General features: G+C 40.8%; 1 protein-coding gene and 1 non-coding gene across 5 annotated transcripts; one reads left to right on the plus strand and one right to left on the minus strand.

The window, feature by feature from the left end:
• Positions 1 to 27,924, minus strand: CCNJ (cyclin J). 4 transcript variants are annotated; one of them, XR_010747611.1, is made up of 7 exons: positions 27,741 to 27,924; positions 26,995 to 27,104; positions 14,298 to 14,508; positions 5,717 to 6,016; positions 5,470 to 5,629; positions 4,278 to 4,860; positions 1 to 270 (listed from the first exon to the last, which is right to left on the minus strand). XR_010747611.1 is itself a non-coding variant. In XM_066354788.1 (6 exons), exons 2-6 carry the CDS (start codon positions 27,061 to 27,063, stop codon positions 4,449 to 4,451), a joined length of 1,116 nt encoding a protein of 371 aa, XP_066210885.1. In that variant the 5' UTR covers positions 27,064 to 27,104; positions 27,741 to 27,924; the 3' UTR covers positions 1 to 4,448. The 4 variants fall into 4 exon arrangements, 3 of the variants coding, with proteins under 3 accessions (XP_066210885.1, XP_066210884.1, XP_066210886.1); XM_066354788.1 differs by having other exon boundaries at positions 1 to 4,860; positions 5,470 to 5,593; XM_066354787.1 differs by having other exon boundaries at positions 1 to 4,860.
• Positions 17,979 to 18,085, plus strand: LOC136385110 (U6 spliceosomal RNA). The gene has a single exon (XR_010747723.1). It is a non-coding gene; the product is annotated as a U6 spliceosomal RNA (small nuclear RNA).
• Positions 27,925 to 27,983: the final 59 nt, after the last annotated feature.

Raw genomic sequence — 27,983 nt, forward strand, 5'->3', positions numbered from 1 at the left:
CCACATCATTTGTCATCAGGGAAATACAAATTAGAATAAGATACTAATACACACCTTATGGCCAAAATCTGGAACATGGACACCACCACCTTCTGGTGAGGATGTGAAGCAACAGGAACTCTCATGTTGGCGGGAATGCAAAATGATACTGCCACTTTGTAAGACAGTTTGGCAGTTTCTTATAAAACTAAACATATTCTTACCCTGTGATCCAGCAATCTGGCTCCTTGTTATTTATCCAAAGGAGCTGAAACACATCCACAATAAAACCTGCACAAAGAAATTTATAGCAGCTTTATTCATAATTGCTAAAACTTGGAAGCAACCAAGACACCCTTCAGTAGGTGACTGGATAAATAAACTGTGACCCACCCAGACAAGGAAGTATTATTCAGCACTAAAAAGAGCTATCAAGCCATGAAAAGACATGAAGGAACCTTAAATGCATGTTAGGAAGTGGGGAAAAAGCCAAATCTGAAAAGCCTTATATGATCCCAAATGTATGACATTGTGGAAACGGCTAAATCATGGAGACAATAAAAAAATCAGTGGTTGTCAAAGGTTGGGGTGGGGGGACACGTGGAGACAGCATGGGGAAAGATGAATTGGTAAAGCACAGAGGAGTTTTAGCAGTAAAAATTCTTGTATTAATCCATGGTGAATACCCAAAGAATGTATACTACCATCGAGACTGAATCATAATGTAAACTAAGAACTGTGATTATGAGACACTAGATTCATCAGTTGTAACAAATGTACCATGTTGTTGGGGGATGTTGGAAATGGAGGAGGCTGTCCAGGTGTTGAGGCAGGGTGTACATGTATGTCTCTTACCTTCCTCTCAAATTTGCTTTGAATCTAAAACTGCTCTAAAAATGTCGTAAAAAGAAAAAACAACCAACACAACAGTGGCAGTGGGGTAGGGTAGCAGCAAAGATCTTTCCCACAGGAAGCCCAAGCCTGGGCTTAATGCTTTCTTTCAAATGACTGTATTTGTTACTTTTTTTTTCTTTTTTAATCTAAGGGATTTTAAAATGGATATTGAGTGATCCTGAAACCAACATAATATTAAAATGAGTTCCAGACGAGACCACTTCCAATTGCTTCAAGTATGTTAGTCATCACATCAAACTTAACACAAGCCGTTTGTGGTTAGGGAGGTAAGTCTTTTAACATAGGCTTCAGAAGGACAGTTGATTAAAAATATGTCAAATGGGGTTCAGAATCACCTCAAACTCGTTTGGAATGCTTGATGCTCTTTTTCTTAAATTCACCCTTAAAGAATATTGCAGACTAACTCTCATAAGGGCTGTTGCTAAACCCTGCCTGCCACTGGGCCAGAGAAACTGACAATACACAGGACGAATTTTAAAAATGCTTTTCAGGAGTGTGAATTCCGAACCCACACATAGAAATCTGTTAAAATTTTACTCTTTAAAACAAATTATATCTAAGTTGAATTAAGTAGCAAGTGATATTTATACTTCAGTGAAAAGACCATTCTCACTCACTATTGACCCAGTTTTCTCTCACACCCTTAACTATTTTCTGTGTCCCAATTTTTCTGGGAATCGGAGGTCAAATTTTACGAAGCCTGCATTATTTAATAAATTAGACACTGCTAACATACTAACAAGTGCTTTTAAGCTCAAAGGCCCAAAGCTGTATCCAATATACTTCTGTGGGCTTTGATGCTCAGTACAGAACATGTAATGATAGATAAATGTTTCCCAGCACCCCAGTTACGTTCTACGTTTGGGTGGCTCTCAGTAAGTATAATTGTGACTGCAAGTCTGACTTACAGAATGCCATCTTTCAGTGAAGCTGCAAGTGTACATCAAATTTATATTTAAAACAAAACACCAAAACCATTTTACTGAAAACTAGTTTTATTTTAAAATTAAGTGCATAGCACTCATCTAATTCCATTGGTGTAGACTTTAGCACCATACTCGCCATTTGCAATTAATGTCATAACAGATACATTTTGGTTTGCAGTCTGTATTTGAGTAGTGTTTACTTAGTGGACTTTGGTAAAGCCCTTTATACATATCATTAATCTCTTCACAGTACACATTTAATGATGGTCCAGTAATCTCAAAAAAAAAAAAAAAAAAAGACCTACTTTAAAGACTAATCAATAAATTAAAACAAAACCCATATAACTCCTCCCCACCCGCAACCCCCAAAGCTAGCAGTTGTGAGCTGTATTTATACTGAAACCTAACGTCTTAAAAATAGCTGGTTTTCCAACCTCCCCAGCCCACCCCCCCGGGTATGCAGCAATAGGAACCAATTATTTTATTCTACCCCCCAAAAAAATTAATCCAGTGTTCTTTAGCTTTTTTAAATATAAACTGGGAGAGTATTATTATAAGCTTTTTAAAAAGGCATATTCTATAACAAGAATGACATTTAAACCAATCAATAAAAGCATTTGACAATACATTAAATTACCATAGGCACCAGTTGTTGTTTCAAGTTGGGATCTCTATCCCAATATCTTACATTCATAGTATTACTGAGGTAGTTAAAACACTGAAAATTGGACTCCAGGTTGCTGGGTTCTGAATGTGAATATGAAATTGAACCCACTTCCTCCCAAATAATTCAAGTTCTCCTGAGGTAAGAACTACCAAAATCCAATTAGCAGCCTTCTATAAAGAAGAAAATGATACTTTCAGAAAACAATTTTCATGCTTGAAAACTGCTATGTAAGTGTTCTTACCTGAGTGGTTTTTAAATTTTTATCTACCAAACTAATAAATCCACATCATGTCCTATATACTGTAATTACAAAAGTTACCTCGGTCTTAAGGAAAGGACATTCTTTAAGAATTCCCACCGGCAGAAGCCACCCACCCACCTATACTTATCCACTGGAGCCATCTGGATCGATTTTTGAGTCCCTTTCCTTCCTAACAGAAGCCATTTGCTTGATTACTGAGACTCCTGCTGCATACCCCCAACATCTTTATAATAAGTTTGTCTTCAATGCATATTGTGGCAGTTGCATACCTGCCATGCAGTTTCCCTTCTAGTCAAGTGCTATCTTGAAAAAAAAAACACAAACAAAAAGACACACCTTACTAATTTTTAAATCAGAAAGCTTCCCTCCACCAAATTTCTTCTCCCATAGATAAGAGCATAATGTATATAGTTTCAATTATTACAATGAGTTTTTCTTTTCGCTTTTAAGTCTACTCTCCCAAATTGCCCTTGCTGTAAAGACTTATTATTGCTGTTTTCACTCATTACCGATACACTGAAATGTCCCAGGGCAGTTTCTGGGGCCAATCTGAAAATGGCTATCGAAATTCAGTAATCAATACCTTTGCCTGCTTATACTGACCAGCTGGATACAAAGGTTTCCTATAAAACCTGTCTTCCATGTAACAAAGTGCTGCTCTAGCACAACCTGAGAACTACCCTAGCCATATCCCACTTAAAAATAAACCTACAGGACTTTATTCTAGTATTGACATTTTACAATTATGCCTTCCCTTGAAAAAACTTTTTCAGAGAAAATCAAATCTAGGGATAAATCACTGATTGCACAGAGAATCGCAAAACTTAGATATGGATTATGAATGATAGAAACCACTATTTCATTCATTCTAAGCCACAGTTATGTTCTCATTTGAAAATACATCCCAGCAGGAGTATTTTAACCTATGTTATAAAGGTAGTTCATACTATAACATTCCCAAAGCATGTTGCATTACAGTTAAGTGTTTCCAAGTAGTACAAATTCCCTGAGTTAAATGTGTTTTAATTCTAAAGATTTGAGGTTGATCACTGAGGGGAAAAGAACCCAAAAATTTATAGCCATGATTTTAAGAAATCTACTCCACCCTTAATTTCAGTACATAAATCCAGGCACCTACACTATCTGTGATAGAAAGTTATATAAAGTCATCTAAAAAAAATTTTTTTTTTTTTTACTGCACAGATCAGTATAGCATAGCAATTAATGAGTTTAAACTTAGTCAAAAATTCATTTGTAGATTAAGATTATAACTCAAGAGGACCTCTTCAAAAACTAATACTGTAACTTTCCTTCATAAAAAGACTGTTTGGCAAGTCCACAAACATTGATCTCTGACATATAAATCAACTTAGGCCCAGAGCCCACCACAGGTCAAATCTCAAAAGAGCGAAATGGAATGAGTCTGTCCAAATTTTCTGATGTATTGAATATTTTTGAAATATTTGGACCATCAGTTGGGGCTGGAAGTTTTGTCATGAAGGGGTTGAACAGAATTTGACATACATACTGTTAGTACTCCAAGGTATGTGTGGTGCATTCAAAGGGACAGTCAGTCTCCTGCTGCTGCTATCTGAAGAGCTCTGATGCGATCTGAATCCCTTTAGAAGTTTACAAAAAAGCTTGTCCCAGAGCTTCAAGTTACAAAACAGTCTGGATCAGGTGTTACCTTCACATAAAATCACCTTTCAAAACATGGAGTAATGCAAGGATAATGTTCATTTATCTGATAACTCCGGTTATAAGAAACATTCAGACAGGGCTTAACTTCTACCGGTATTGCCAGTGACATCCCAACACCAGTCTGCACGTGCCCAAGGCCCTGAACACTAGTTTGGAAGCCAGCAGGACATGTCTGTAGTGTGTAAGATGAGGTGTGCGTGGTAGACACAACCTGCTGACAGCTGGGTTGTTCCGACGCAGGGTGGCGATACTGCAGTGAGGTCTGATGTGTCTGATGGAGATACTGAGGCTGCTGAAAGTGAACTGGCCGCGAGGGCTGGGAGGCTGTCTGGAACACACTTAGTTGTGCCGGCTGAGGTACTGCTTGTCCTCTTTGCTTGTTTGCTTCTTTCACATCATTATCATGAGCGCTGCAACACGGATGGAAAGGAAACTGTTAATGGCACTGGAGAAGAATTTGTAAGAAAGTCATGTACCACCCCCAACTCCTCCACAGCTGACTCCATGGACTGAGCCACTATACCTAAAGAGCGGTCACTGTGACCAGAATTTCAACAACAGTGCAACCTCTCCCTTATCCTTCTAAAAGCTCCTTCTCTTGGTATAAACCTAAGGAACCAGTAGCTGGCAACTTTAAAGGTTATGTCCAGCTCAGGAGATATGTCCACAATAAGCACTTAAATGTGGCTGCTACTTTGGTGACATCCTAGGGCCTAATAATTCAAAGATGCGGAAATGAAGAATGAGGCAAGATTTGCCTGGACTGACTGATCTCATAGCCATGCAAGAGCGGCTCCTCTCCTTGTCATGTACTCAGAATCCTACTAGCAATGACAACCTCTTCCAGGCAACAGCCTAAAGGGGCCGCCCTTCCACTGAGTACTTGCTCTTACAGCAGCTTGCTCATGGCAGCAAAAGCTGCCCTAAAGGCTCTGTGCTTTTGAAAAGTTGCTTTTATGGTCCTTTACAAATGAAGAAAAATATTAACAAGAAGTCACAAATACAGAACAGAGGCTTACATCAATAGCCGTTCAATGCACTGCACTAAGAAATCCCAGGAGTAAGCAGTAAGACGATGCAGTCTTGTAGGCCACGTTGGAGAAAGACGAAGTATAATCCTTGAAGAAGCCACACATGCAGCAGCTACTAAAGAAGGTGCATAATTTAGAAAGGCATAATCTGTGGAGACATCAAAAATGAACTTAAGCAACAGAATACACAAATCACAAGCTCATAAATCACTTACTGGCATCCACAGTAACTCACCTTGCAAAGATACTTCCAGGAAGTAATCTGCATATTTGGCCATGTAGAGTTTAGTTTTTTCCAAGCAAATCATTGGCCAGCCATCATGAAGGTCTGTTTCATGTACTGCTTCAGAGAGATAATACTCGATGAAATGGGCAGCTGTTGGAAGGCAGAGGTTCCACTGAAAGGTTTCTAATAGTAATAATTCCATATGTAGCAAATTTTGTTTTGTTAATACTAGATTCATATTAGTCATACAACCCAGGCTGTTGAGCTGCTCTAGCTTAGGCACACTATCTTCTTTTTCTTCAAATTTACCTTATAAAAGAAAGGAGAAAAACAGAGAAAATATTAGGCAAATGATCATTATAGATCTAGACACGTAAATGGAATTTGCTGCCTTTTACTGCAAAGATGAGCCAAAGACATTCTTTCCCCTACTTTGGGAAGATACAATTGTGCCAGAACTCTCTGATTCTCATATTTGCAAGTTTTCTCTCCCAGTGCTTCTGTCCTCCACCTTTCACTCTCCCCTAAAAAAACTACAACATGTAAACATTCTGATCGAATTCATATTATGTAATGAAAAGCCACATATGCCAATGAAAAAATAACTCTCTCAAACTGAATCTTCTCAGGCAATTGGGGCTGGCAGTACAGGTAGTGGTTAGTGAAAGAGAATTATTTTATTTTTGAACAGAAGAAAATTTAAAGGACAATGTCATAGAGTTATCTGAAATAAAAAGTAGCTAAGTGTCAAGTGTTGTCATCTCAGCATATTTTCAGTACAATCTCAATTCCAAATAAAGACTTAGGGAAAAAAAACTGGATGACTATATATTGCAAGTATTCTCCTTCCACAAAAAATCTCTCTCTCTTCTTCTGAATTCAAAGCAAAAGCCTAGCTAAGTCTGTTACAAACAAAGAAGGAATACTTTATATGCACTTTTATACCCATTGACTCAAAGCAGAAGTTCTGATGGCAGAACTTCATTATTTGAAACCATTCACTTTTTTTCAGGAGATACTCATCTATATATACAAAGTAGGATTATGATTCTCTTTTCAGTCCTAGAACATTTTTAACCCTTTGAGTAGTACGAACGGTATGTACATCCTCATGCCTCTTGACCATCCAGAGTACGATTGTACAAAAATTTTTATTTTAAAGATGTGTAAGGCAATATTAAAAAAAGGCAAATGTATATTCTTCTTGTTTCCATAAATTGTTTATCAAACAAACATGATTTTAAGTTAATAAAATTGTAACTGGAACTAATTTCATTTTTTTGAAATAAAAAACTCACTCCTGGGGGTCAGCAAGCATGAGAAACACTCACTCCTCAAAGGGTTAAGAGAATATGTACCATCTCACACGGTGATTTCCAAGCAAGCGTTTTAATATATATCATTTCTTTTAGGTATTTCTAGAACCCATGGCTGAAAAAAATTCATATATTATGATTTTTCCAGATGCACCGGCAGAATCAGAGAGTTGTCTTCAAGTCTCTTTGGGTCTTTGTTCTGTGGTGATAACTAAAACCTTCCTAGTATCATGTTCTATTTTACAGTAAGGTTTAAAACAGTCATATTATTATAGATTTCTCACAATAGCTAGTACTTAATTTGTTCAAATGATAAGTTATTAAAATGTTACATATTACTATATAAAATTTTTATTCTACTATAATTATCCCAATATATTTGGTTTCCTTGAAAATATTATTTTATCCATTTAAAAACATTCTAAAATCAATAAATAAAAATGAAAAAACAAACAATATAAATGTTCTGAAGAGTCAGAATAAATGCCAAAGGAGCAGAAACCAGACAAGTTTCCCTATGAAGTTTCTTTTTCAGAAGAGATGGGTTTACACCACACATTCAAGCTGCTACAACAAATGGTAGTGGCCAGGGTTAATCAGCCCAGATGTCCAAGGTATTGCAGCCAATGGGGTTTGTTCATGTTGGCGTGCCTTTGTGGCTAAGGAGAAAGTACTGCTGACTACCTTGGTCTCTGCTTATGGAGGGGAATCTGGGTAAAAGGTTTTGTTTCCTATAGCAGGAAAACTAAGATCATAGCCTCAAGAAGAAAGCCCAAAGAAGCACATAATTTCTCTTCTGCTCTACAAATTTTGAATTTCTTTACATCTAAACTACTTTTAACTAAATATTGCTCAAGTAGGAATTAATCACTCCTCAAAAAACTTACATGATTCAGACTTTTCATAAATTTAGTTAGCCCTTCCCAATTCAAATCACATAAAAGTGAATGAATCTCACAAGTTTTTTCTCAATAGTATAGCTCAATGCACTAAAAGTGGTCTTTATGACACAGTCATCTAGTGTCATCACTGCACAAAGAGGAGAGGAACCCACTGTTCTCAGTATGGGTGGAATTCTTCAGAAAGAGAATGACCTGTACATTCAGTTCTGACCTTCTGGATGAATCATTAAGGCCTTTTAAGTGCCCTGCCATTTGTGCAGCAGCAACAACAGTGGCAGTATACCTAAAAGGAATGTTGTAAAAATGAATGAGTTTATTTACATCATGCTTGAAGTTCCTTTTAAGAAATTAATAGATCAAAATTCACTGTTTGTTTCAAGGATCAAGGATGTTTCATATTATCTCCTTGAAACTTTTAACATTAAAAACAAAATTGTGTATAACCAATTTCACAGCTCAAAAAACCAACATAGCGAGGTTGGCCAATTCACTAAAGGTCAAATAAATTGAGCCAAACTAAAAATGGAAACCAAAAGGAAGACATGTTTGAATTCCCAAGCTGTACTGCTAGACCAAAGTACTTCACTGGGTTATATGGGGATAACAACTACCAGAATAGACAGACTTCTATATTATTAAGCATCTGTGGAGTTTCTATATTTATAAAGTACTTGGCTATTATATGTGTGAAAGCCTTTGTATCTTGATTCACAATGTTAATAACAAACTGCATTCTGTATAAATAATCATACTTGGGATTTTAATTCAGGTTTAAGTTTTTTGGAACTTCTCATTATCTATAAGGATATAAATACTCAGATACATGGCTATTAGAGGATTTCAAAATGTGTGACAGCATCAATGAGTACCTGCATTCATAGCCATAGTTTTTGCTGTGCTGAATGCTATGTGCATGAGTATCTTAAATCTACTTATCCACAATAACACATATAGGTCACAAAGCTCAGTTTCTTCCATTGAAAGGAAATACCAGAAGCCATGTGATTATATTGATAAAGGCCCTAAACAGGAAATAAGGGCACAGGATATTCACGTCTGCTTCCCAGAAAATAAAGAATTAGAGGACACAGAAACAAAATGTTAGGATGTCTTTCTTTTATAGGAAATGTTAAAATCAGTCCTGGAAAACAGCATATTTTCAAAGTTAGCAGTGAATGGCAGGCAGATGTCATTGTGAGCTCTTCCAATCTATATGCTGTCCTTTTATTACAAAGTAGGGGAAAAAGTCATCCATAATATATACTAAGATTTCTCACAAATTTATAAGGAACAGGAAGAGGCAATTCGAGAGAAAAAAGAAGGTTCTAACTCTCATTAAAAATTAGATGTAAATCAAATCAACTGTGAGATACAATTTTTCACCTCTCAGATAGTAAAATAAAAAGCTCTGTCAACCAATGAGAAACAAGCACTTGTCACAAATTTTTACTAATAAAGCCTGTAATCTCACTTTTGGCTTTATCTTGAAGGCAAGATCATTTCTTAGTTGCCCAAGATCTTGGGCAAAGTATCAAAGGCCTCATCTCTGAGTCTGCTTCCATGCTCTTCACAAATTCAATGCTTCAATCACAGAAGCCAAAGAAAGCCAGAATATACGTGTCAAAGAGCTGGAATTTGAGGATTTCCCAGGATAAATCAGTCTTTTCTGGAATGAGCCAGAACATTAGGGATAGGGACCTAGACTAAAGATAATAAAACAGTTCATGGAAGAGTAATCACTGATTGCCATGCTAATTTTTATGTTTCCATTTCCTACCTGCTTTTTCAAGAAAATTTCCTGTTTTTAAACATATTACCCCACTTGATTCTCAAGACAACTTTATAAGTGTCTTTATTTTCATTTTATAGAGAAATAAACTGAGACTCAAAGGTTATTAAAATTCACATTGCTGACGAGAGACCGAAAACTAGGCAATTCATCACTTTAATCCCTGCTCTAAAACACTACACAACGCCCTCCAATCAGATCATCTGAAGGCCCTTTCTTCCTGCCTCGAACAGTGTAGACACTCAAGCAGCTGGATACGCATTAATACCTAGACCTTACAAACCGTACTCCACTTTGACCAAGTTACTGACAGTCCCAACCTATTTAATAACTACAGAGAATCCAGCTGTCAGCTGAAAATTGTTCTTCACTTTTATAAAACAGGCTGCCCATCCCAAAGCAGGGAGCATCTGGTGGAGGGGACATACAGAATTTAATCATTCTGCGAGGAGAGAAACGTTATTTGAATAAAAGTTCATGATAACTAATTGGAGAACTGCTATTGGTATCCAAATGTAAAAAGATAGAATGTAAGAATGTAAAGAACACTAGAATGCACTCCACAAATATAAAACAGATGTCGGATACTGAAAACAGGCCACCAGTTGATAAGCATCTTAAGTCCTTCTTGTTGTAATAAAGTATTAGACTGAAGTGAGGAGAGACTGAAGGTGGCTACTAAGAGACAGCTTCTTTGATTCTGAACCGATAGCTTGAACTCTTTTGAGCACTGCCTACTTGGGAGGGGCAGAGACTCTGGGGGATACCTATTTCATACTTCCCCTCTCTCCAGTGGAAAAGAATAATGTAAAAGCAATTCTTCTCTTTCAGGGACAGAGGTTTTTGGGGCTGTTGGCAGAACAAGGGGAGAAGGTATCTGACTCTTTCAGTCATAGGTGATAATTCATATTTGAATCAGAGCAAATACAAGTCTTAAAGCCTAGGCTACTTGAAAATGAGCAAAAAGTAACCACATAGATTAAATCAAATAATCTTTTTTTTTTGTTTGTGTGTTTTTCCAAAGTGTGTGTGTGGGGGGTCAGACAGACTACCGCATTCGCCCCACCATGATCCACCCGGCATGCCCACCAGGGGGCAATGCTCGGCCCCTCTGGGGCATTGCTCCACTGCAATTGGAGCCATTCTAGCACCTAAAGCAGAGACCATGGAGCCATCCTCAGCGCCCAGGACCAACTTTACTCCAATGGAACCTTGGCTGCAGGAGGGGAAGAGAGAGACAGAGAGAAAGGAGAGTGGGAAGGGTGGAGAAGCAGATAGGCGTTTCTCCTGTGTGCCCTGGCAGGGAATCAAACCTAGGACTTCCACATGCTGGGCTGACGCTCTACCACTGAGCCAACCAGGCAGGACCTAAATCAAATAATCTTTAGTAAAATAAACTGTGACCTTAAACTAAAAGTAATAGACAATTTAAAACAGGAACAATTTGAAAATTCCATTCCAACCAACCTAAGATGGTGCACAACTAAGTATTCTTTCCTCAAATTGTGAAAACTGCAGTAATTTAGAACCAATCCCAAGCACTACATGGTGGCCAGAAGTCTTAACTATATTATTCAACTACTGTCCTCAGTAAACTCTGGTAGCAACATATTGTTTATGAATAATAGTTCAGTAATCCCTAATTCATTTAGTATGTCACCAGTAAGTAAGCTTTAGTCACAAATGTAAGTTGGTCTATGAACTGACTGTGCATCACTGATAATTTCATAGTCTACCAAGATGAGTCTCCCACTTGGTCCACACCACACTTTAAGAATCACAAGCATAGGCCCCCGCTGGGCAGATCAGCTGGTTGAAGCATTGTCCCAATATGCCACGGTTGCGGCTTCGATCCCCAGTCAGGGCACATACGAGAATCAACCAGTGAATACATAAATAAGTGGAACAGCAAATCAACAGTTCTCTCTTTCTCTCCTTCCCCTCTCTAAAAATAAATTTTAAAAAATTTAAGCAGCCTTTCTAAAGAATTACAGGTGTAGGAAAGGCAGGATTTAGTATCAGTAAAGTATAGCAGTGATGGCCATAGCAGGAAAAAATTATTTTTCACTAATGATCTCAAATTTATAAAACAACCTAACTTGCATATCTGATTTCCAGTGCTTCTCTACTATAAACTGATCCCTTAATAAACTAATATCTGTAAGACAACAAGAAACCATTCCACTTGTGGATTCTCACACATCTGATGTGTCAGGTATGGGTTTTTCCAATCCTATGCAAATTAGTAAGCCACAAAGGGCTGCACAGCCGGTGATGAAACACCACAGAACTGTACGTGATTGCTTGTGAAGATAAAACCTTAATTCAAGGTTAAGTTAAAGGTTAAGTACAAATACACAAGCATTACTTCGCTGGCTTTCTCAGTGAGGAGTAGCAGGTGATGTGTCTGGATCTTAGAGGACAATAGATGAAAGAAGAAATGTAGATTTTTCAGAAAATAAGACAGTATTCTGGTAAGAATTGGCTCAAAGTACACGGGGATAAGGCTGGAAGATGAGACTGGAAAGGTGGTTGGGTCCATATGAAAGGTTCAAAATACTACATTAAGAAGTTTCTACCTTAATCAACAGACCGTGAGAAGTCTTCACTAGGGCTGTGTTTAGTTATATTCAGTCTGGTCCACAAGGGATTTGAAATAACTTATAAAAAGATCTTCAAGGAGACAAAATAAGTAGTTGGGGTCATTATTTTTTCCCCCACGGATTTGAGAGAAAGAGAGGAATGGGGAGGGTAGAAGGTGGAGGGGGGAGGGTGAGGAAGGAAGGAAGGAAGGAAGGAAGGGAGGAAGGGAGGAAGGAAGGGAGGGAGGGAGGGAGGAGGGGAGGAGAGGAGGAGGGGAGGAGGAGAGGAGAGGAGGAGGAGAGGAGAAAAGGACAAAGGAGAGAGGGGTATCAACTCATGTTCCACTTAGTTGTGCACTTACTGGTTGACTCTCATATATGCCCTGTCTGACAGGGACTGAACCCATGACCTTGCACACCGGAATGATGTTCTAGCCAGGCGTCATCAAACTTTTTATAAAAACTGCCCACTTTTGCAGTGCTGGTCAACCTGGTCCCTACCGCCCACTAGTGAGCAGCCCAGCTTTCATGGTGGGCCAATTGCAGCGCCATTTGGTTGCTCTGCTACCGCCCACCATGAAAGCTGAAACGCCCACTAGTGGGCGGTAGGGACCAGGTTGACCAGCACTGCAAAAGTGGGCACTTTTTATAAAAAGTTTGACACCCCCTGTTATCGACTGCGCAACTCAGCCAAGGTGGGGAAGCCACACTGGATCCTAAGCCCTTAAATGGGGGTTTGAGGTGAAGGCAGCAGATATTTCTAAATACTACTTTGAAGTAGGGCTTCAATTCTTACTGTAATGACATGAATAATATAAAAACTACATAATGGACTCAACTTCAACATCAAATAAAATCTTTTCACATTATTACAAGAAGAAAAACTCAATTTCAAGTCCTTTACTCACCCTCTTTCTCTTCAGCTGGGGTACTAACAAACAATAAAATGAGGTATCGGAAGATGGGAAAATAAAGAGGTACCAAAATGCCCAACAGTACGTTCTGCATTGGGTAACAAGTATGATCACATCCGAGTCTACCTTGCAGCCTACTACATGGTTGTGCCTATGGCACAAGCAAAGACTCTCACATTGTGTAGCAGTTCCATGTGAACCTTCAGTTCTTTAAGCTAACTCATTCTCAGCTCCATCAACAATTTGGGCCAGAAGATTCTTTGTTGTGGGGGACTGCCCCACCGCTACTCACTGGATGTTAGCAGCATCCTCCCAGGTTGTGATGACAACCAAAACTAGCTCCACACAATGCCAATAATCCTCTGTGGGGCACAGCTGACAACTGCCCCTGGATGAAAACCACTGCTTTAAAGCAATGGTTCTCAATTGGAAGGTACATCAGAATCACCTCTGGAATTTTACAGGAAGTTAAAAAATACCCAGGCCCCATATTACAGATTCTGAGTCAATAGATCTGGAGTGGTCTAAACATTTGTTTCAGAATCTTTAGGACATAAGGCTCAGGCACATATGTTTTTTAGACTCCAGAGCCACATTTTAATGTCTGGTTAAAAATTACCATGCTGACCCTGGCCAGTGGCTCAGATGATAGAGCATAGCCCCAGGTATGGACGTCCAGGGTTCAACTGCCAGTCAGGGCACACAAGAGAAGCAACCATCTGCTTCTCCCCCTTCTCTCCCCTCCTGCAGCCAGTGGCTCAATTCGTTCAAGTGTGGCCCTGGGCACTGAGGATAGCTCTGATAGAGCGTATCAGCCTCAGGTGCTAAAAATAGTTCAGTACTTGAGCATCAGCCATAGATGTAGTTGCCCAGTAGATCCCAGTTGGGGCACATGTGGTCTGCCTATCTCCCCTCCTCTCACATTAAAAAAAAATTTTTTTTTTTCTGCCAAGAACTTTCAGCAAACTTTCTGGTACTCATAAACTGGAATGAATGAAATTTGGTGATATTTTACTGAGTTCTACATAAACTTATTTTACTATAAACAATAGAAATTTCCAATCATGTAGAATAGATTCATACTTACTTGCTAGAAGCAGACAGGAAAGTGCAACTAAATGCAGCTGCTGGACAGAGATGTCATACCGATCCATAAATAGGTCCAGCAAATAGACAGCAAGATGTCGGGCAGAAGGGCAGAGTGTGAAGCGATTGCTCACAATGGCAATCAAGTCAGCAAAATACCTTCTGAGACTTAGTTGAGGGGATTGGCCTTTGTATGAGGGCAACTTCAGCTCCTAAATCAAGAGAAACAACATTCAGTTAACTTAGCCTGTTGGAGAAGTATTCCCACAATGCAAAGGTAATTTCTCCCCTTAGTGTGACAAGTGCCAAAAACACACTTTACTTGAATGAAACACAAACATAAAAAAGCTGAGTAGAAGACTAATGAATGGCATTTAAAATTTAAACCAAACTTTTCACCTTATCTTTCATCACCTGGTCCACACCTTTGACATGACCAATTATAGGTGTTTCTTGGATTATTACCTTTGACATGACCTTTTATCACCTTTGACATGACCAATAATATGTAGGTGTTTCTTGGATTATTAAAGAGATATAGTCAAGCAAAAATTTAATAAGGGAATCCTGTTTTGCCTACCAGGTGTTTTCAGAAAAACATCCCTAAAATCCAACCATACCACACATATACACTCCCCTCCAAGAAGCTCACAGCTTTCGGTTAGAAGGTAATAGATAAGCTGACATACTCCTAATATGTCACATACTATATTATACTTGCAGGGATGTGGAAGGTAGAAACCAGTTTTCATCAACTGGTATGTTCTAATTATGTTTCCTTTCAGCAATTTTATGATCTCTCCTTTGCCATCATCCTCTCAAGCACCTAAAAGTATTCCCATCACCACTATTCAATCTTGAATTAAATGAACTTGCTTTTACCAAATTGGAAAATTTTGGCCTTGGCCAGTTTGCTCAGTGGATAGATGGCCTGGTGTGCAGATGTGCCAGGTCTAAAGGGCACATATGAGTAGCGACCATCTGCTTCTCTTCCCCCCTCCCTCTCCCCCTCTGCCTTCTCTCTCTCTTCCATATTGTAATCAGTGGCTCCACTGGTTTGAGTGATGACCCTGGGCTGATAATTCAGTTGGTCTGAGCGTTGGCCCCAGGCACTGAGGATAGCTCGGTTGATTCAAGCATCAGCTCCAGGTGGGGTTAGCCAGGTGGATCCTCATTGGGACACATGTGGGAGTCTATCTCCCCTTCTCTCACTTAAAAAAAAATTAGAAAATTTCTATACTATATATTAAAGTATTTCTAGAGCATAGAGAAAGATGTTAAGGGTTAAGTTCACTTTATGAGACAAGCATAATACCAATACTAAACCTAATATGTATCATAATAGAAGTAACTTGGATAGCTACAACCCTGAAAGCACAGGGAAAAAGAAAATAAATTACACTTACTCAAATTTTAAAACTTTTGTACATTAAAGGACACTATCAAAAAAGGAAAAAGGCAACCCACAGCCTGACCAGGCAGTAGAGCCGAGGACAGAGCAGTGGACTGGGACGCTGAAGACCCAGGTTTGAATTTCTGAGGTGACAGGCCTGAGTGTGGTCTCACAAGCTTGAATGCAGGGTCAACAACTTAAGCATGTGACCTCGTGGTTGCTGGCTTGAGTCCAAAGGTTGATAGTTTGAAGCCCAAGGTCTCTGGCTTGAGCAAGGGGTCACTGGCTCAGCTGGAGCTCCCAAGTCAAGGCACATATGAGAAAGCAATCAATGAACAACTAAGGTGACGCAATGAAGAACTGGTGCTTCTCATCTCTCTCCCTTCCTGTCTGTCCCTGTCTGTTCACCCCCTTGCTAAAAAAAAGGGGGGCAACCCACAGAATGGGAGAAAATACTTGCAAATCATATATCTGCTAAAAGGTTACTGTCCAGATTATATAAGAACTCTCTTACATATACAGCTCAACAAAACCAAGCAACTCAACTGAAAAGTGGACAAAGGACTCAAACATCTCTCCAAAGAAGATATACAAATGGCCAGTTAGCACATATACAGATGCTCATCACTAACCATTGGAAAAATGCAAATAAAAATCATTATGAGATACCACTTCATATTTATCAGAACTGCTATTATCAAAACAAAACAAAACAAAACCCAGAAAACAGAAAATAAATGTTGGCAAGGAGGTAGAAAACTGGAACCCTTGTGTACTAGTGGGAATATAAAATTATGCAGCCACAGTAAATGACAGTATTACAATTCCTCCAAAAAACTAAATACAGAATTACCATATAATCCAGCAATTTCACTGTTAAGATACGTACTTAAAGTAATTAAGAATAGGGACTCAACGAGACAGATAAATCCATGTTCATAGCAGTGTTATTCACACTAGCCAAAAGGTGGAAATAAACCAAGTAATCATCAACTAATGAATTAACAGAATGTGGTATAAACATACAATGGATGATTCAGCCTTAAAAACAAATGAAATTCTGGTGTATTCCACAGCACAGATGGATCTTAAGAACAGTGTATTAAGAGAAATAAGCCAAACACAAAAGGACAAATACTGTATGATGCCCCTTGAACGTGGTACCTAGAATGGTTGTCATAGAGTCAGAAAGTAGAATTGTGGTTACTAGGAACTGGACGGCAGGGAAAATGGGGAATTATTGTTTAATAGGTATGAGTTTCAGTTTGAAAAGATGGAAAAGTTCTAAAGATGGATAGTGGTGGCCTGGCTGGTTGGCTCAGTGGTAGAGCGCCGGCCAGCATGATGTCCCAGGTTGGATTCCTGGTCAAGGCACACAGGAGAGGTGACCATCTGCTTCTCCACCCCTCCCCCTTCTCTCTGTCTCTCTTCCCCTCCCGCAGCCAGGGCTCAACTGGTTCGAACCAGTGAGCTGGCACTGGCACTGAGGATGGCTCTGTGGAGCCTCTGGCCTCAGGTGCTAAAATAGCTCAGTTGCTTAGCAACCTCCCCCGCTAGGCAGAGCATCGCTTGCCAGGTGGATCCTAGGGGGTCTGGGTACATGCAGGAGTCTATCTCCCCTCCTATCACTTAAACATTTTTTTTAAATAAAGGTAGATAGTGATTATGGTAGCCATGTGAATATATATCTACTGTCACTAAAGTGTACATTTAAAAATGGTTTAAATCAGGGGTCTCAAACTCGCGGCCCGCAGACTAATCAAACGTCATGGATTAGTCTGCGGGCCAGTCTGCAGGCCGCACAAAATTGGTGGGCGGGCCGCATGCGGCCTGCGGGCCCGAGTTTGAGACCCCTGGTTTAAATGGTGCCTGACCTGTGATGGCACAGTGGATAAAGTGTTGACCTAGAATGCTGAGGGTGCTGGTTTGAAACCCCAGGCTTACCAGGTCAAGGCACATGCGAGAAGCAACTGCTACGAGTAGATGCTTCCCACTCCTTCCCCCCTTCTCTCACTCTCTTTCCTCACTCTAGAATCAATAAATGAAATATTTTTTAAATGTTTTAAATGGTAAATTTTATGTTATGCACATTTTGCAACAATAAAAAACACAAAAATGGAAGTTACCGTATTTTTCACTTCATAAGATATACCTGACCATAAGACACACTCAGGGTTTTAAGGAGGAAAATAAGAAAAAAAATATTCTGAACCAAATGGTGTGTTAAAATATTTAATAAAATACGGTACATATCTAACTTAATAAGGTATAAAGTTTTAGATAAAATGTGTGCTAGCTTTGGCAGCACATACATTAAAGTTGGAACAATCTAGAGAAGATCAGCATGGCCCCTGTGGAAGGATGACATGGAAATCTGCAAAGTGTTCCGTATTTTTGTCTGGTATATGGTAATGAGAGATTTGACTCTGGGTGGTGGGCACACAACGCAATATACAGATGATGTATCATAGAATTGTATACTTAAAACCTATTGAATGTCACTCAAAATTTGAAAAATGGAAAATAAAATTTAAAAAATAATATCCAATGTAGTTTAAATTTAGTAGTAAATACAAAGACTGTACCAATTGTAATACATCCCAGGAATACAAGAATGGTTTGATATTAGAAAATATATTAATATAAATCACTAACAATTCACAGATATGCACAATCACCTTGATAGATGTCAAAACAGCATTTGGATAAAGGTGACCCTTGGAGATATAACACATACCTATTTCTTTGATGAAGGGAGATAAAAAGATCTCAAATATAAAAGCCAGCATCAATTGAATATTGAATGTGACACAATAAAAAGATTAGCACTGTAGTGCTGATTACTGCAATATTATTTAACATTATTCTGTGAATACTAACTAATCCAAACAGAAGAAGGAAGGAACTAACAGGTTTAACAACGTATTGTAAAGGAAGAATCAAAGTCTCTCTCAGAAAGTTGTTGTTCTACAGATGGTAGAATTTCTATCCAGAAAAAAACATAAAAATCAACAGAAAAAGTAAGGAGAAATACTAAGAATTCAGTACAGTGGTTGTTTACAAAATTAGAATAAAAAAACCAATAGCTTTTCTGTATACTAAGAGCTGGTTGGAAAATAGAACCCATCTACATTAACCATAAAATTAAAATCCCTAGAAATAAATCTATATATGCAAGCACTGTATCAATAAAACATTAAAATTCCGAAGGAGTTTGAAGACTTGTATACATGGGAAAAACATTCTTTTTTATTGGACAGAAGAACCTATTTGATAATAATGGCATTTCAAATCAGGGAAAAATAGATGAATTTAATAAGTATTCCTGACATATAGGATAAAGAATTTCTTTATTATTTACAGAAATCTTATAAATTAATAAGAAAAAGACAGCAAATATGAATAGACAATTCACAGGAAAAAATAAAATCGGGCCAAAACTTATAAAAAGATGACTCACCTCACTCAAAATTAAAAAGTTATACAGTCTTAACTTACCACATTACATTATTATTTTTTTCTTTTTTGTATTTTTCTGAACTTGGACACGGGGAGGCAGTCAGACAGACTCCCACATGTGCCCAACTGGGATCCACCCGGCATGCCCACCAGGGGGCGATGCTCTGCCCATCTGGGGCGTTGCTCTGTCGCAACCAGCATTCTGGCGCCTGAGACAGTGGCCACAGAGCTATCCTCAGAGCCCGGGCAAACTTTGCTCCAATGGAGCCTTGGCTGCAGGAGGGGAAGAGAGAGACAGAGAGGAAGGAGAGGGGGAGGGGTGGAGAAGCAGATGGGCGCTTTTCCTGTGTGCCCTGGCCGGGAATCGAACCCGGGACTCCTGCACGCCAGGCCGATGCTCTATCACTGAGCCAACCGGCCAGGGCCTTATTAATTTTTGTTTAAGATATTAAGAATGGGCCCTGGCTAGTTGGTGCAGTGGTAGAGCATCACCCTGGTATGTGGATGTCCTGGGTTCGATTCCCAGTCAGGGCACACAGGAGAAGCACCCATCTGCTTCTCTACCCCCACTTCTCTCTCTCTCTCTCCCTCCTGCAGCAGAGATGGCTCGATTGGAGAGAGTAGGCCCTGGGCACTGAGGATATCTCCATGGCTTCCGACTCAGGCTCTGGCGCTAAGAACTTGGTGAGCAATGAACTTGGTCAGAACTTCCATTGAGCAATGGAACAATGGCCCAGATGGTCAGAGCATCACCCCCTAGTGGGCTCGCTGGGTGGATCCCCATCCAGGCACATGCAGAAGTCTATCAGCCTCCCTCCTCTCACTAAATTTAAAAAAATAAATAAGAATGGAAATAAGAACTTCCAGATATTATCAGTCAGATTAGCAATATAACCTTTTGGAGGAAAGTAGGTAATACAATTTTTTTAAGTGCAGATTAAACATACCCTTTAACTTAGCAACACTAGGCTTAGGAATTTACCCCATATATAAGGAGGTCCTTTGCAACACTATTTTTAATAAGGAAGATAGTCAAATAAAAAGCTTTATGTCCAACAACCTGAATGGATCTCCAGAAAATTTTGTTGAGTGAATAGAACCAATTCCAAAAGGTCACATACTGTAAAATACCATTTACATAACTAACATTCTTGACATGATATTATTATAGAAATGAAGAACAGATTAGTAGTTACCAGGGTTTAAGGGGAAGAAGGAATGAGAGTGCCGGGAAAAGCATGTGATTATAAAAGGGTAACACAAGAAAGATATCACTGTATTGATAGAAAATATTCTGCATCTTGACTATCATCAATATCCTGGCTGTAAGAATTATACTCTAGTTTTACAAGATGTTACCACTGGAGGAACTGGGTAAAGGGTACAGGGGATCTATCTGTACTATTTCTTATAACTGCATAAAAAGTGTAATTAGAGGCCTGACCAGGCAGTGGCGCAGTGGATACAGCGTCGGACTGGGATGCTGAGGACCCAGGTTCAAGACCCCGAGGTCGCCAACTTGAGCGCGGGCTCATCTTGTTTGAGCAAAAAGCTCACCAGCTTGGACCCAAGGTCGCTGGCTCAAGCAAGGGATTACTCAGTCTGCTAAAGGCCCGCGGTCAAGGCACATATGAGAAAGCAATCAATGAACAACTAAGGTGTTGCAATGCGCAATGAAAAACTGATTGATGCTTCTCATCTCTCCATTCCTGTCTGTCTGTCCTTGTCTATCCCTCTCTCTGATTCTCTGTCTCTATAAAAAAAAAATAAAGTGTAATTAGAAAAGAACTTGATATCAATCAACAGAGAATTGATTAAAATAAACTACAGGACACCGATTCAATGTGGACATTAAACTAAAGGACAGTAGACCTCTATGTGTTGATATGGAAAATTTGATAAACTGAGTGAGGTTGAGGTGGGAGGAAGGTAATAGAACAATGAATATATATTTGACCTCTTGTATCAAAAACAAAAAAATAACTTATTTGCAAATATACTAAATTATTTGGTATCTTTTCAAGAAAACAAACAATAATGATGGTAACCCGAGGGAATCAGGAAATAGTGAGGGTTGGGGAAACTCATTTTAATCATTCTTATATTATCCAAAATTTTTTTTAACCATATGCACGTATCATTGAAAAATTTTTATAAATACTGAAAGTAGTTACTTGAGACACAGGCTAATGGGCCATTTTGTGTTTTTAATCTTTATTATATGTGGCTTAAGTGTCTGTTTGTCGCCAATAGCTTATTGGTTGCTTGCGTAACTGTACTAGCCAATGGGGTGAAGTTGCCACAGCATTCAAATAGTCCCGCCTTCTGGCATGCCACCTCACAAACTGAGGTTAAAGATTGGAGCAATTATTATGCTGTTAAGAAATCTTAACATCAGAAGGGGTCTTTGCAATGGTACAAGACTAGAGGTTCTCCAATTGAAAAATAATGTCATAATAGCTAAATCTTTGGCTCCTCTAAAGGTGAAATACATGTCATTCCAAGAATTGATTTGGCTCCATCTCAAACAGGGCTGCCGTTTCAATTGAGACGTAGACAATTTCCTGTAAAACTTGCCTTTGCTATGACCATCAATAAGTCTCAGGGCCAAACACTGAGTTGTTGGCATTTTTTTACCTGAGCCTACATTTGGACACAGTCAACTTTATGTTGCCTGTTCAAGAGTTTGTGAAAGAACGGACGTAAAATTAAAAATAATTGATGGTCCTCTGCAAGGCGAGCTTAAAAATGATGGAGGGCCCTGGCCGGTTGGCTCAGTGGTAGAGCGTCGGCCTGGCGTGCAAGGGGTCCCGGGTTCGATTCCCGGCCAGGGCACACAGGAGAAGCGCCCATCTGCTTCTCCACCCCTCCCCCTTCTCCTTCTTCTCTGTCTCTCTCTTCCCCTCCCGCAGCGAGGTTTCATTGGAGCAAAGATGGCCTGGGCACTGGGGATGGCTCCTCGGCCTCTGCCCCAGGTGCTGGAGTGGCTCTGGTCGCAACAGAGCGATGCCCCGGAGGGGCAGAGCATCGCCCCCTGGTGGTCAGAGCGTCGCCCCCTGGTGGGCGTGCCGGGTGGATCCCGGTCGGGCGCATGCGGGAGTCTGTCTGTCTCTCCCCGTATCCAGCTTCGGAAAAATACAAAAAAATAATAATAATAATAAAAATGATGGAAAGATCTATACAAGAAATGTTGTGTACAAAGAGATCTTTGACATGTGAATTAATATTTTATTATTTAAATCACCTTTATTTATTGAGCTAGCGGTGGCTCTTAAGAAATGTACCACCAGTGGTTTCCTTCATTGCACTCTACTTTAAGCAATTAAGCAAGTAGAAGGGGGAAACCCCGTGGGGCAGTAAGCAAAGGGGTGTCCTCGCCGCCTGCCCTGGGTAATTCAGTTTGAATTAGCAGACACCTTTGCACAAATCATTTTAATTACAATTTATAATATCTAGAACAGCGGTCATTTCGTATGACCACCAGGCTTTCTAGTTTTTATATAAGTGAGAAAAGCACAAACAAATGCTACTGGGGGGTGCAGACAATGGCTTAGGCTGCCTTGGTTCTCTGAAGATAAAAAAAAAAAAATTTAATTTCTCCAAAGAAAGAAAACACGCTGATTTCTTATGTAGCCCTAGGGTTTTTCCTTTCTCATTTACCATTTCTGTAGATCTTTACCATAGTATAAATGAGTTACAATTTCAAACTTCATCTTTCTCTGCTGTCATCACACGACATTTATTGAGCATTATCCATGTAGCACACACTGTGCTAGCCCCACAGATAAAAGCTGGAAAACAGTCTCCAGCCTCTCTAACAGATAAACCAAAATACAGAGATTATTAGTATATATGTAGTAATCACAGTATATTACAGAAACACTAAGAAGGGAGATCAAACCTAGCTCAGGGGGTGGGGTGTTGGGAAAAAACAGCCAGAGTAGGCTTTCTGCAAGAGGCCTAAATTAGGTCTTAAGAACTCACTGGGCAACAGCTGGAAACACTGGTGGCTTTATTTTGAACTATGTTAACTTTGCTAAATGAAGACAAAATAAAGGCAAGAACACAAGGGCCAACAATTGGAACTTTTAAACAATAAGTTCAATACATTCTCTTTTTATGATTTTAAATTGTCAAGTGCAAGTGATTACCAGATGGCTGTCAGGTTTAGTGCTTTGTCCAGGTACTGCAGTTATATAAGCATGAGAAAATGACTTATGCTTTTCTCAGCTTCCAAATGTTTTCTTTCTATTCCTGATCCCCTAGAATTGAACAACACTCTTGTTCTTGTCTGCTTCTCAGGATCCCATAGGACCACAGCACAGAGATCTGTCATCTCCATCTCCAGTCCTCATCAGCTCCCCATCCCAGGTACCATCCCTCTCCCAGAACAAGTTCAATGTCCAGCCAGCATGGCAACAAAGGCATAGAAAGAATACTCACAAGTATAAGTATAACTCTGTGGGACATACATTTTTTAATTTCTTAAAAAGTGATCATCTGTCAAAAAGGATCCTAAAAGTACTCTCCCGAGCATCCTAACACACCAGTATGCAAAGCAAAACAAGAAGAAAAACACTACACGGAGTATAAGAGTATACCTGCTTTGTAGGATTGTTTGGAAGGAGGTGTACAGGGGAAGGTTCTTATATTTTACAAAAACAGTCTTGTTGGCATTTGGGGTTGAAGATTTCCATTTTTTGGTAATTTTTACTTTTCCCTAGTAGAGATAATGCTAATCACACCAATTACTCCTCCGCAAACCTTAGGTGTAAAAAGAGAACACCTTCCACAGTATCTGAATGGCAACTGCCCAAAGGAAGACCTAAGTTCAGATACTCTGAATTCTATGAGACTCCATAAAGGCAGGGATCATGTCTGTTTCATTCTCGGTTACCAGTCTAACACCTGGCACAGCACCTTGTACATTGTGGGCACTCAAATATCAGAAATAAATAAATAAGCATGTGATTATCCAACTAAATCACTTAACTAACAGCCTGGAATTAACATGTATTTTTTTTTAAAGTTCATTTAACTTGCTTTGACTTCAGTGCATTACAAACAGTGATCTCTCCAGTTCCACATGTTCAAGTTTTACTGAAACATAAATTCCTTATAAAGTATGGACACTATGTGAAATCCTAACATGTGGCTTAAAAATGCTCTCTAATAAAAAGAAAGACAACCCAGGATAGCATACACCACAAGTGGTCCAAGATAACTTTCAATGGCATTCCTTCAGATCCTACACTATCTTTTCCTTTGATAGTTCATAAGCAACTTTAGTAAAGCTGTGTCTTATTCCTTGGATCTTTCCCAGAGCCTAATACACAAAGCATTAAACAAATCTACTGGGAAAAAAATCCACTTCCAATCTCAACTGACAAAATCAATGCAGGTAATCACTCATGGTTAAAATTACACATAAAATATAAGAATAAAAAACCATGGGAAAAGGGGCAGGGAAAACACAAAATCACCAAGAAAAATCTTTTATGTTTCATGCCATTAAAATAATATGTAATTGGCCCTGGCCGGTTGGCTCAGCAGTAGAGCATTGGCCAACGTGTAGAAGTCCTGGGTTTGATTCCTGCCCAGGGCACACAGGAGAAGCGCCCATCTGCTTCTCCACCCCTCCCCCTCTCCTTCCTCTCTGTCTCTCTCTTCCCCTCTCACAGCCAAGGCTCCATTGGAGCAAAGTTTGCCCGGGCGCTGAGGATGGCTCTGTGGCCTCTGCCTCAGGCGCTAGAATGGCTCTGGTTGCAACAGAGCAATGCCCCAAATGGGCTGAGCACCGCCCCCTGGTGGGCATGCTGGGTGGATCCTGGCCTGGCGCATGTGGGAGTCTGTCTGACTGCCTCCCTGCTTCTAACTTCGGAAAAATACAAAAAAAAAAAAAAAAGTAATTAATTTCACCACACACTAGGGAGATAAAGAGTTGGAACATTTACAATTGAAAGATAACATCTGCAAAAAAAAAAAAGTATCTGGACAATTTTCAAAGTGGGAAACCTGTAACTCTCTTAACATTCCAGAGAAACATTCCATACTTGAGACTCTCCTGTGGAATAAATGACCTCTTAGGGAACCGAGGTGTATTTAGTGTGTCTAAGAGACTGAATGTCAAAATTATTTTTGGGGTGTTTTTTTTTAAGAGAATGGGAGATAGTGAGACATACTCCCACATGCACCCCGACTGGGATCCACCCGGCAACCTCTATCTGGGGCCAATGCTCAAATCAACAGAACTATGCTCAGTACCCGGGGCCAACACTGGAACCAATCAAGCTACTGGCTGCAGGAGGGGAAGAAAGAGGGAGAGAAGCAGATGGTTACTTCTCTTGTGTGCCCTGACCGGGAATCGAACCTGGGACCCATCCATTCACCAGGCTGACACTCTAGGGCCTGAATGTCAGGATTAATAAGTCACATTTACAGATCTCAAACCTTAAAGAGTCTGTAACAATTTAACTCAAATTAGGTTTTCTAATTCTACTTAACCTGATTAAAAAATCAAGATATTATAATTTCTGGCTCTCTCAATCCAACAGTCAGCATCCTTTTTATTAAAGAGTCAGCTGTTCTGACCATGGTGGTGCAGTGGATAGAGTGTCGGACTGAGATGCGGAAGGACCCAGGTTCGAGATCCCAAGGTTGCCAGCTTGAGCGCAGGCTCATCTGGTTTGAGCAAAGCTCACCAGCTTGGACCCAAGGTTGCTGGCTCGAGCAAGGGGTTACTCGGTCTGCTGAAGGCCCACGGTCAAGGCACATATGAGAAAGCAATCAATGAACAACTAAGGTGTTGCAACGAAAAACTGATGACTGATGCTTCTCATCTCTCCGTTCCTGTCTATCCCCATCTGTCCCTCTCTCCGACTCTCTCTGTCTCTGTTAAAAAAAAAAAAGAAAAAAGAGTCAGCTGTTTTGCTTCTTTCTAATTGTCTATACCTAACAAATACCGCTCTCTATCCCTGGTGAAACTCACTCAAGTTAAATATAATTTTGAATGTAGTCTCTCTTCTCGTTACCAAAGAGGCAGAGTGGACTCATACGCTGAAATGTGACATACTGAGTAAAACTGTTACTTAAGAGCAACAAAATACTTTGAATTGTGCCAGAAAAGTGTCTTCTTACCCCCCAACATCTATTAACTATATACTGTCTTTGATATTAGCTGGAAACAGCAGCTAACTCCTTCTACCTTCAAGCTTTTTGAACAGCCCCAAATTTTAAATCTGGAGAGTAAAAAATAACAAGTTATAATTTTCTTAGTGCTTACTATATGCCAATCACTGTTGTAAGGACATGTACAGTATCAACTCATTTAATCTTCACAATCATCCCATCAGGCATATTCTATCACTATTATTCACGTTACAGATAAGAAAATTGAGAAACCGAAAATTAAGTAACTTGTCTAAAGTCTCACAGCAAGTTAGTTTAAAGGCTGGGGAATTAATTTATGTACAAATGTGACATTACACACAGCTGCATGCAAAAGCAACTACAAAACCAGGAGGGCTGTTCTACCCAATAAATGATGTCCGCTAGCTTTTTAAGTACAGTATCAAATCCCTGTTCCACCTGGAAACATCAGAATGTCTCTTCACACCTCTCTCCCAACTACCTCGCCCCAACCCCCCTCCTCATTTAAGTTGCAGGTTCCTCTGACATTCCAGGGAAGAAGCCAAGACGTTAATTACCTTTGAGCAAATAAGCCAACTCGCCTTTTCTGGTCTGGAAACGGGTGGTTAAAGAACCTGACTTTCCAGGGGGCCGAAAGTCACACTAACTGGTATAAGACACCCAGTACCAAGTGTTAAGGTCCGGGCATCAAGGTTACCTTGTACCGAAGGGCTTGATGAATATCGGCAGCCAGCTGTCCCCGCCACCACTGCCCCTCCAGCTCCATGGGACCGGGCGGCGCGCCTGGCCAGACGCGGCAACTTCAGTCTGTAAGACACACCCCAGACGCGGTCACTGCCAGCTCCCTCCAGACGACCCTCCGCGTCCCCTCCCTGACGGCTGTGACCTCAGGCCACCCTAAGCGACTGTTCACCTTCACCTGACTCGTCCTAAACCCAGCAGCGTCCAGACCAACCCCCGCCGCCGCACGCGGGGCCGGAGCCACCCAGCCAGGAAGAACTGGCTCCTTCTGCAAACTGCCGGACAGGGTGCCGGGAGAAACGGGACTAAGTGCGGCCCGAGTTCCCACCGCGCGGACCGGGTTCGTACGCAGGAAAGCCGGAGCGGGGCCGTCTTCGGGCTCCCCGCGTCCCGGTTCGAATTCTCCCGCCCGCCCCGAGGAGCGGAGAGACGTGACACCGGCCCCAGGCTCCCGGAGGGGAGAGCCTCTCGAGAACCCCGGAGCCCAACGCCCGCCGACGCGAGGCAGCGCGGCGGACGGCCGGGCGCTCGCTCCCCTCCAAGAGCCGCCCCGCGGCCGGGCCCGCACCAGGCCGCCTCCTCCTCGTCCCCAGGAGCGCACGGTCTCGTGCGGCCCCAGAAGGGCGAACAAAAGGCCGGGCCGGGTGGGTCCGGTGTCCTACGCCCAGCCCCGGCCTGCCGGCCCTGCAGCGGCCTCCTTACCCGGAACTGCGGCCCTCACAGCCCCTGCCCCGCCGGCGTGCGGGGGGCGCCGGCCCCGCTCATGCTGCAGACAGTCGGCCGCGAAGCGCCGGCCTCAGCTCGGGCCCAGCGCCGGGGCGCTCGCACCGCCCATTGTTAAAGGACCGGCAGGCGGCTCCGCGTACAAAGCCAGCGCTGGGGCACATGCGGCCCCGCCGCTGCCAATCTCGTCTCGCGATACAGCAGGGTCACCTCCGAACCGTC

Source organism: Saccopteryx leptura, chromosome 13 (genome assembly GCF_036850995.1).
Source record: "Saccopteryx leptura isolate mSacLep1 chromosome 13, mSacLep1_pri_phased_curated, whole genome shotgun sequence".
In the NCBI taxonomy this organism is placed as follows: domain Eukaryota; kingdom Metazoa; phylum Chordata; class Mammalia; order Chiroptera; family Emballonuridae; genus Saccopteryx; species Saccopteryx leptura.

Bases quoted from the DNA above. Each gene is read 5' to 3' on its own strand.
- CCNJ (XM_066354787.1), bottom strand. From the start codon at position 27,063: ATGGAGCTGGAGGGGCAGTGGTGGCGGGGACAGCTGGCTGCCGATATT. The intron at 14,509-26,994 runs GTAACCTTGATG...CTCTTGATTTAG, and splicing joins ATCAAGCCCTTCGGTACAAG to GAGCTGAAGTTGCCCTCATA. The intron at 5,630-5,716 runs GTGAGTTACTGT...ATGTCTCCACAG, and splicing joins CCTGGAAGTATCTTTGCAAG to ATTATGCCTTTCTAAATTAT.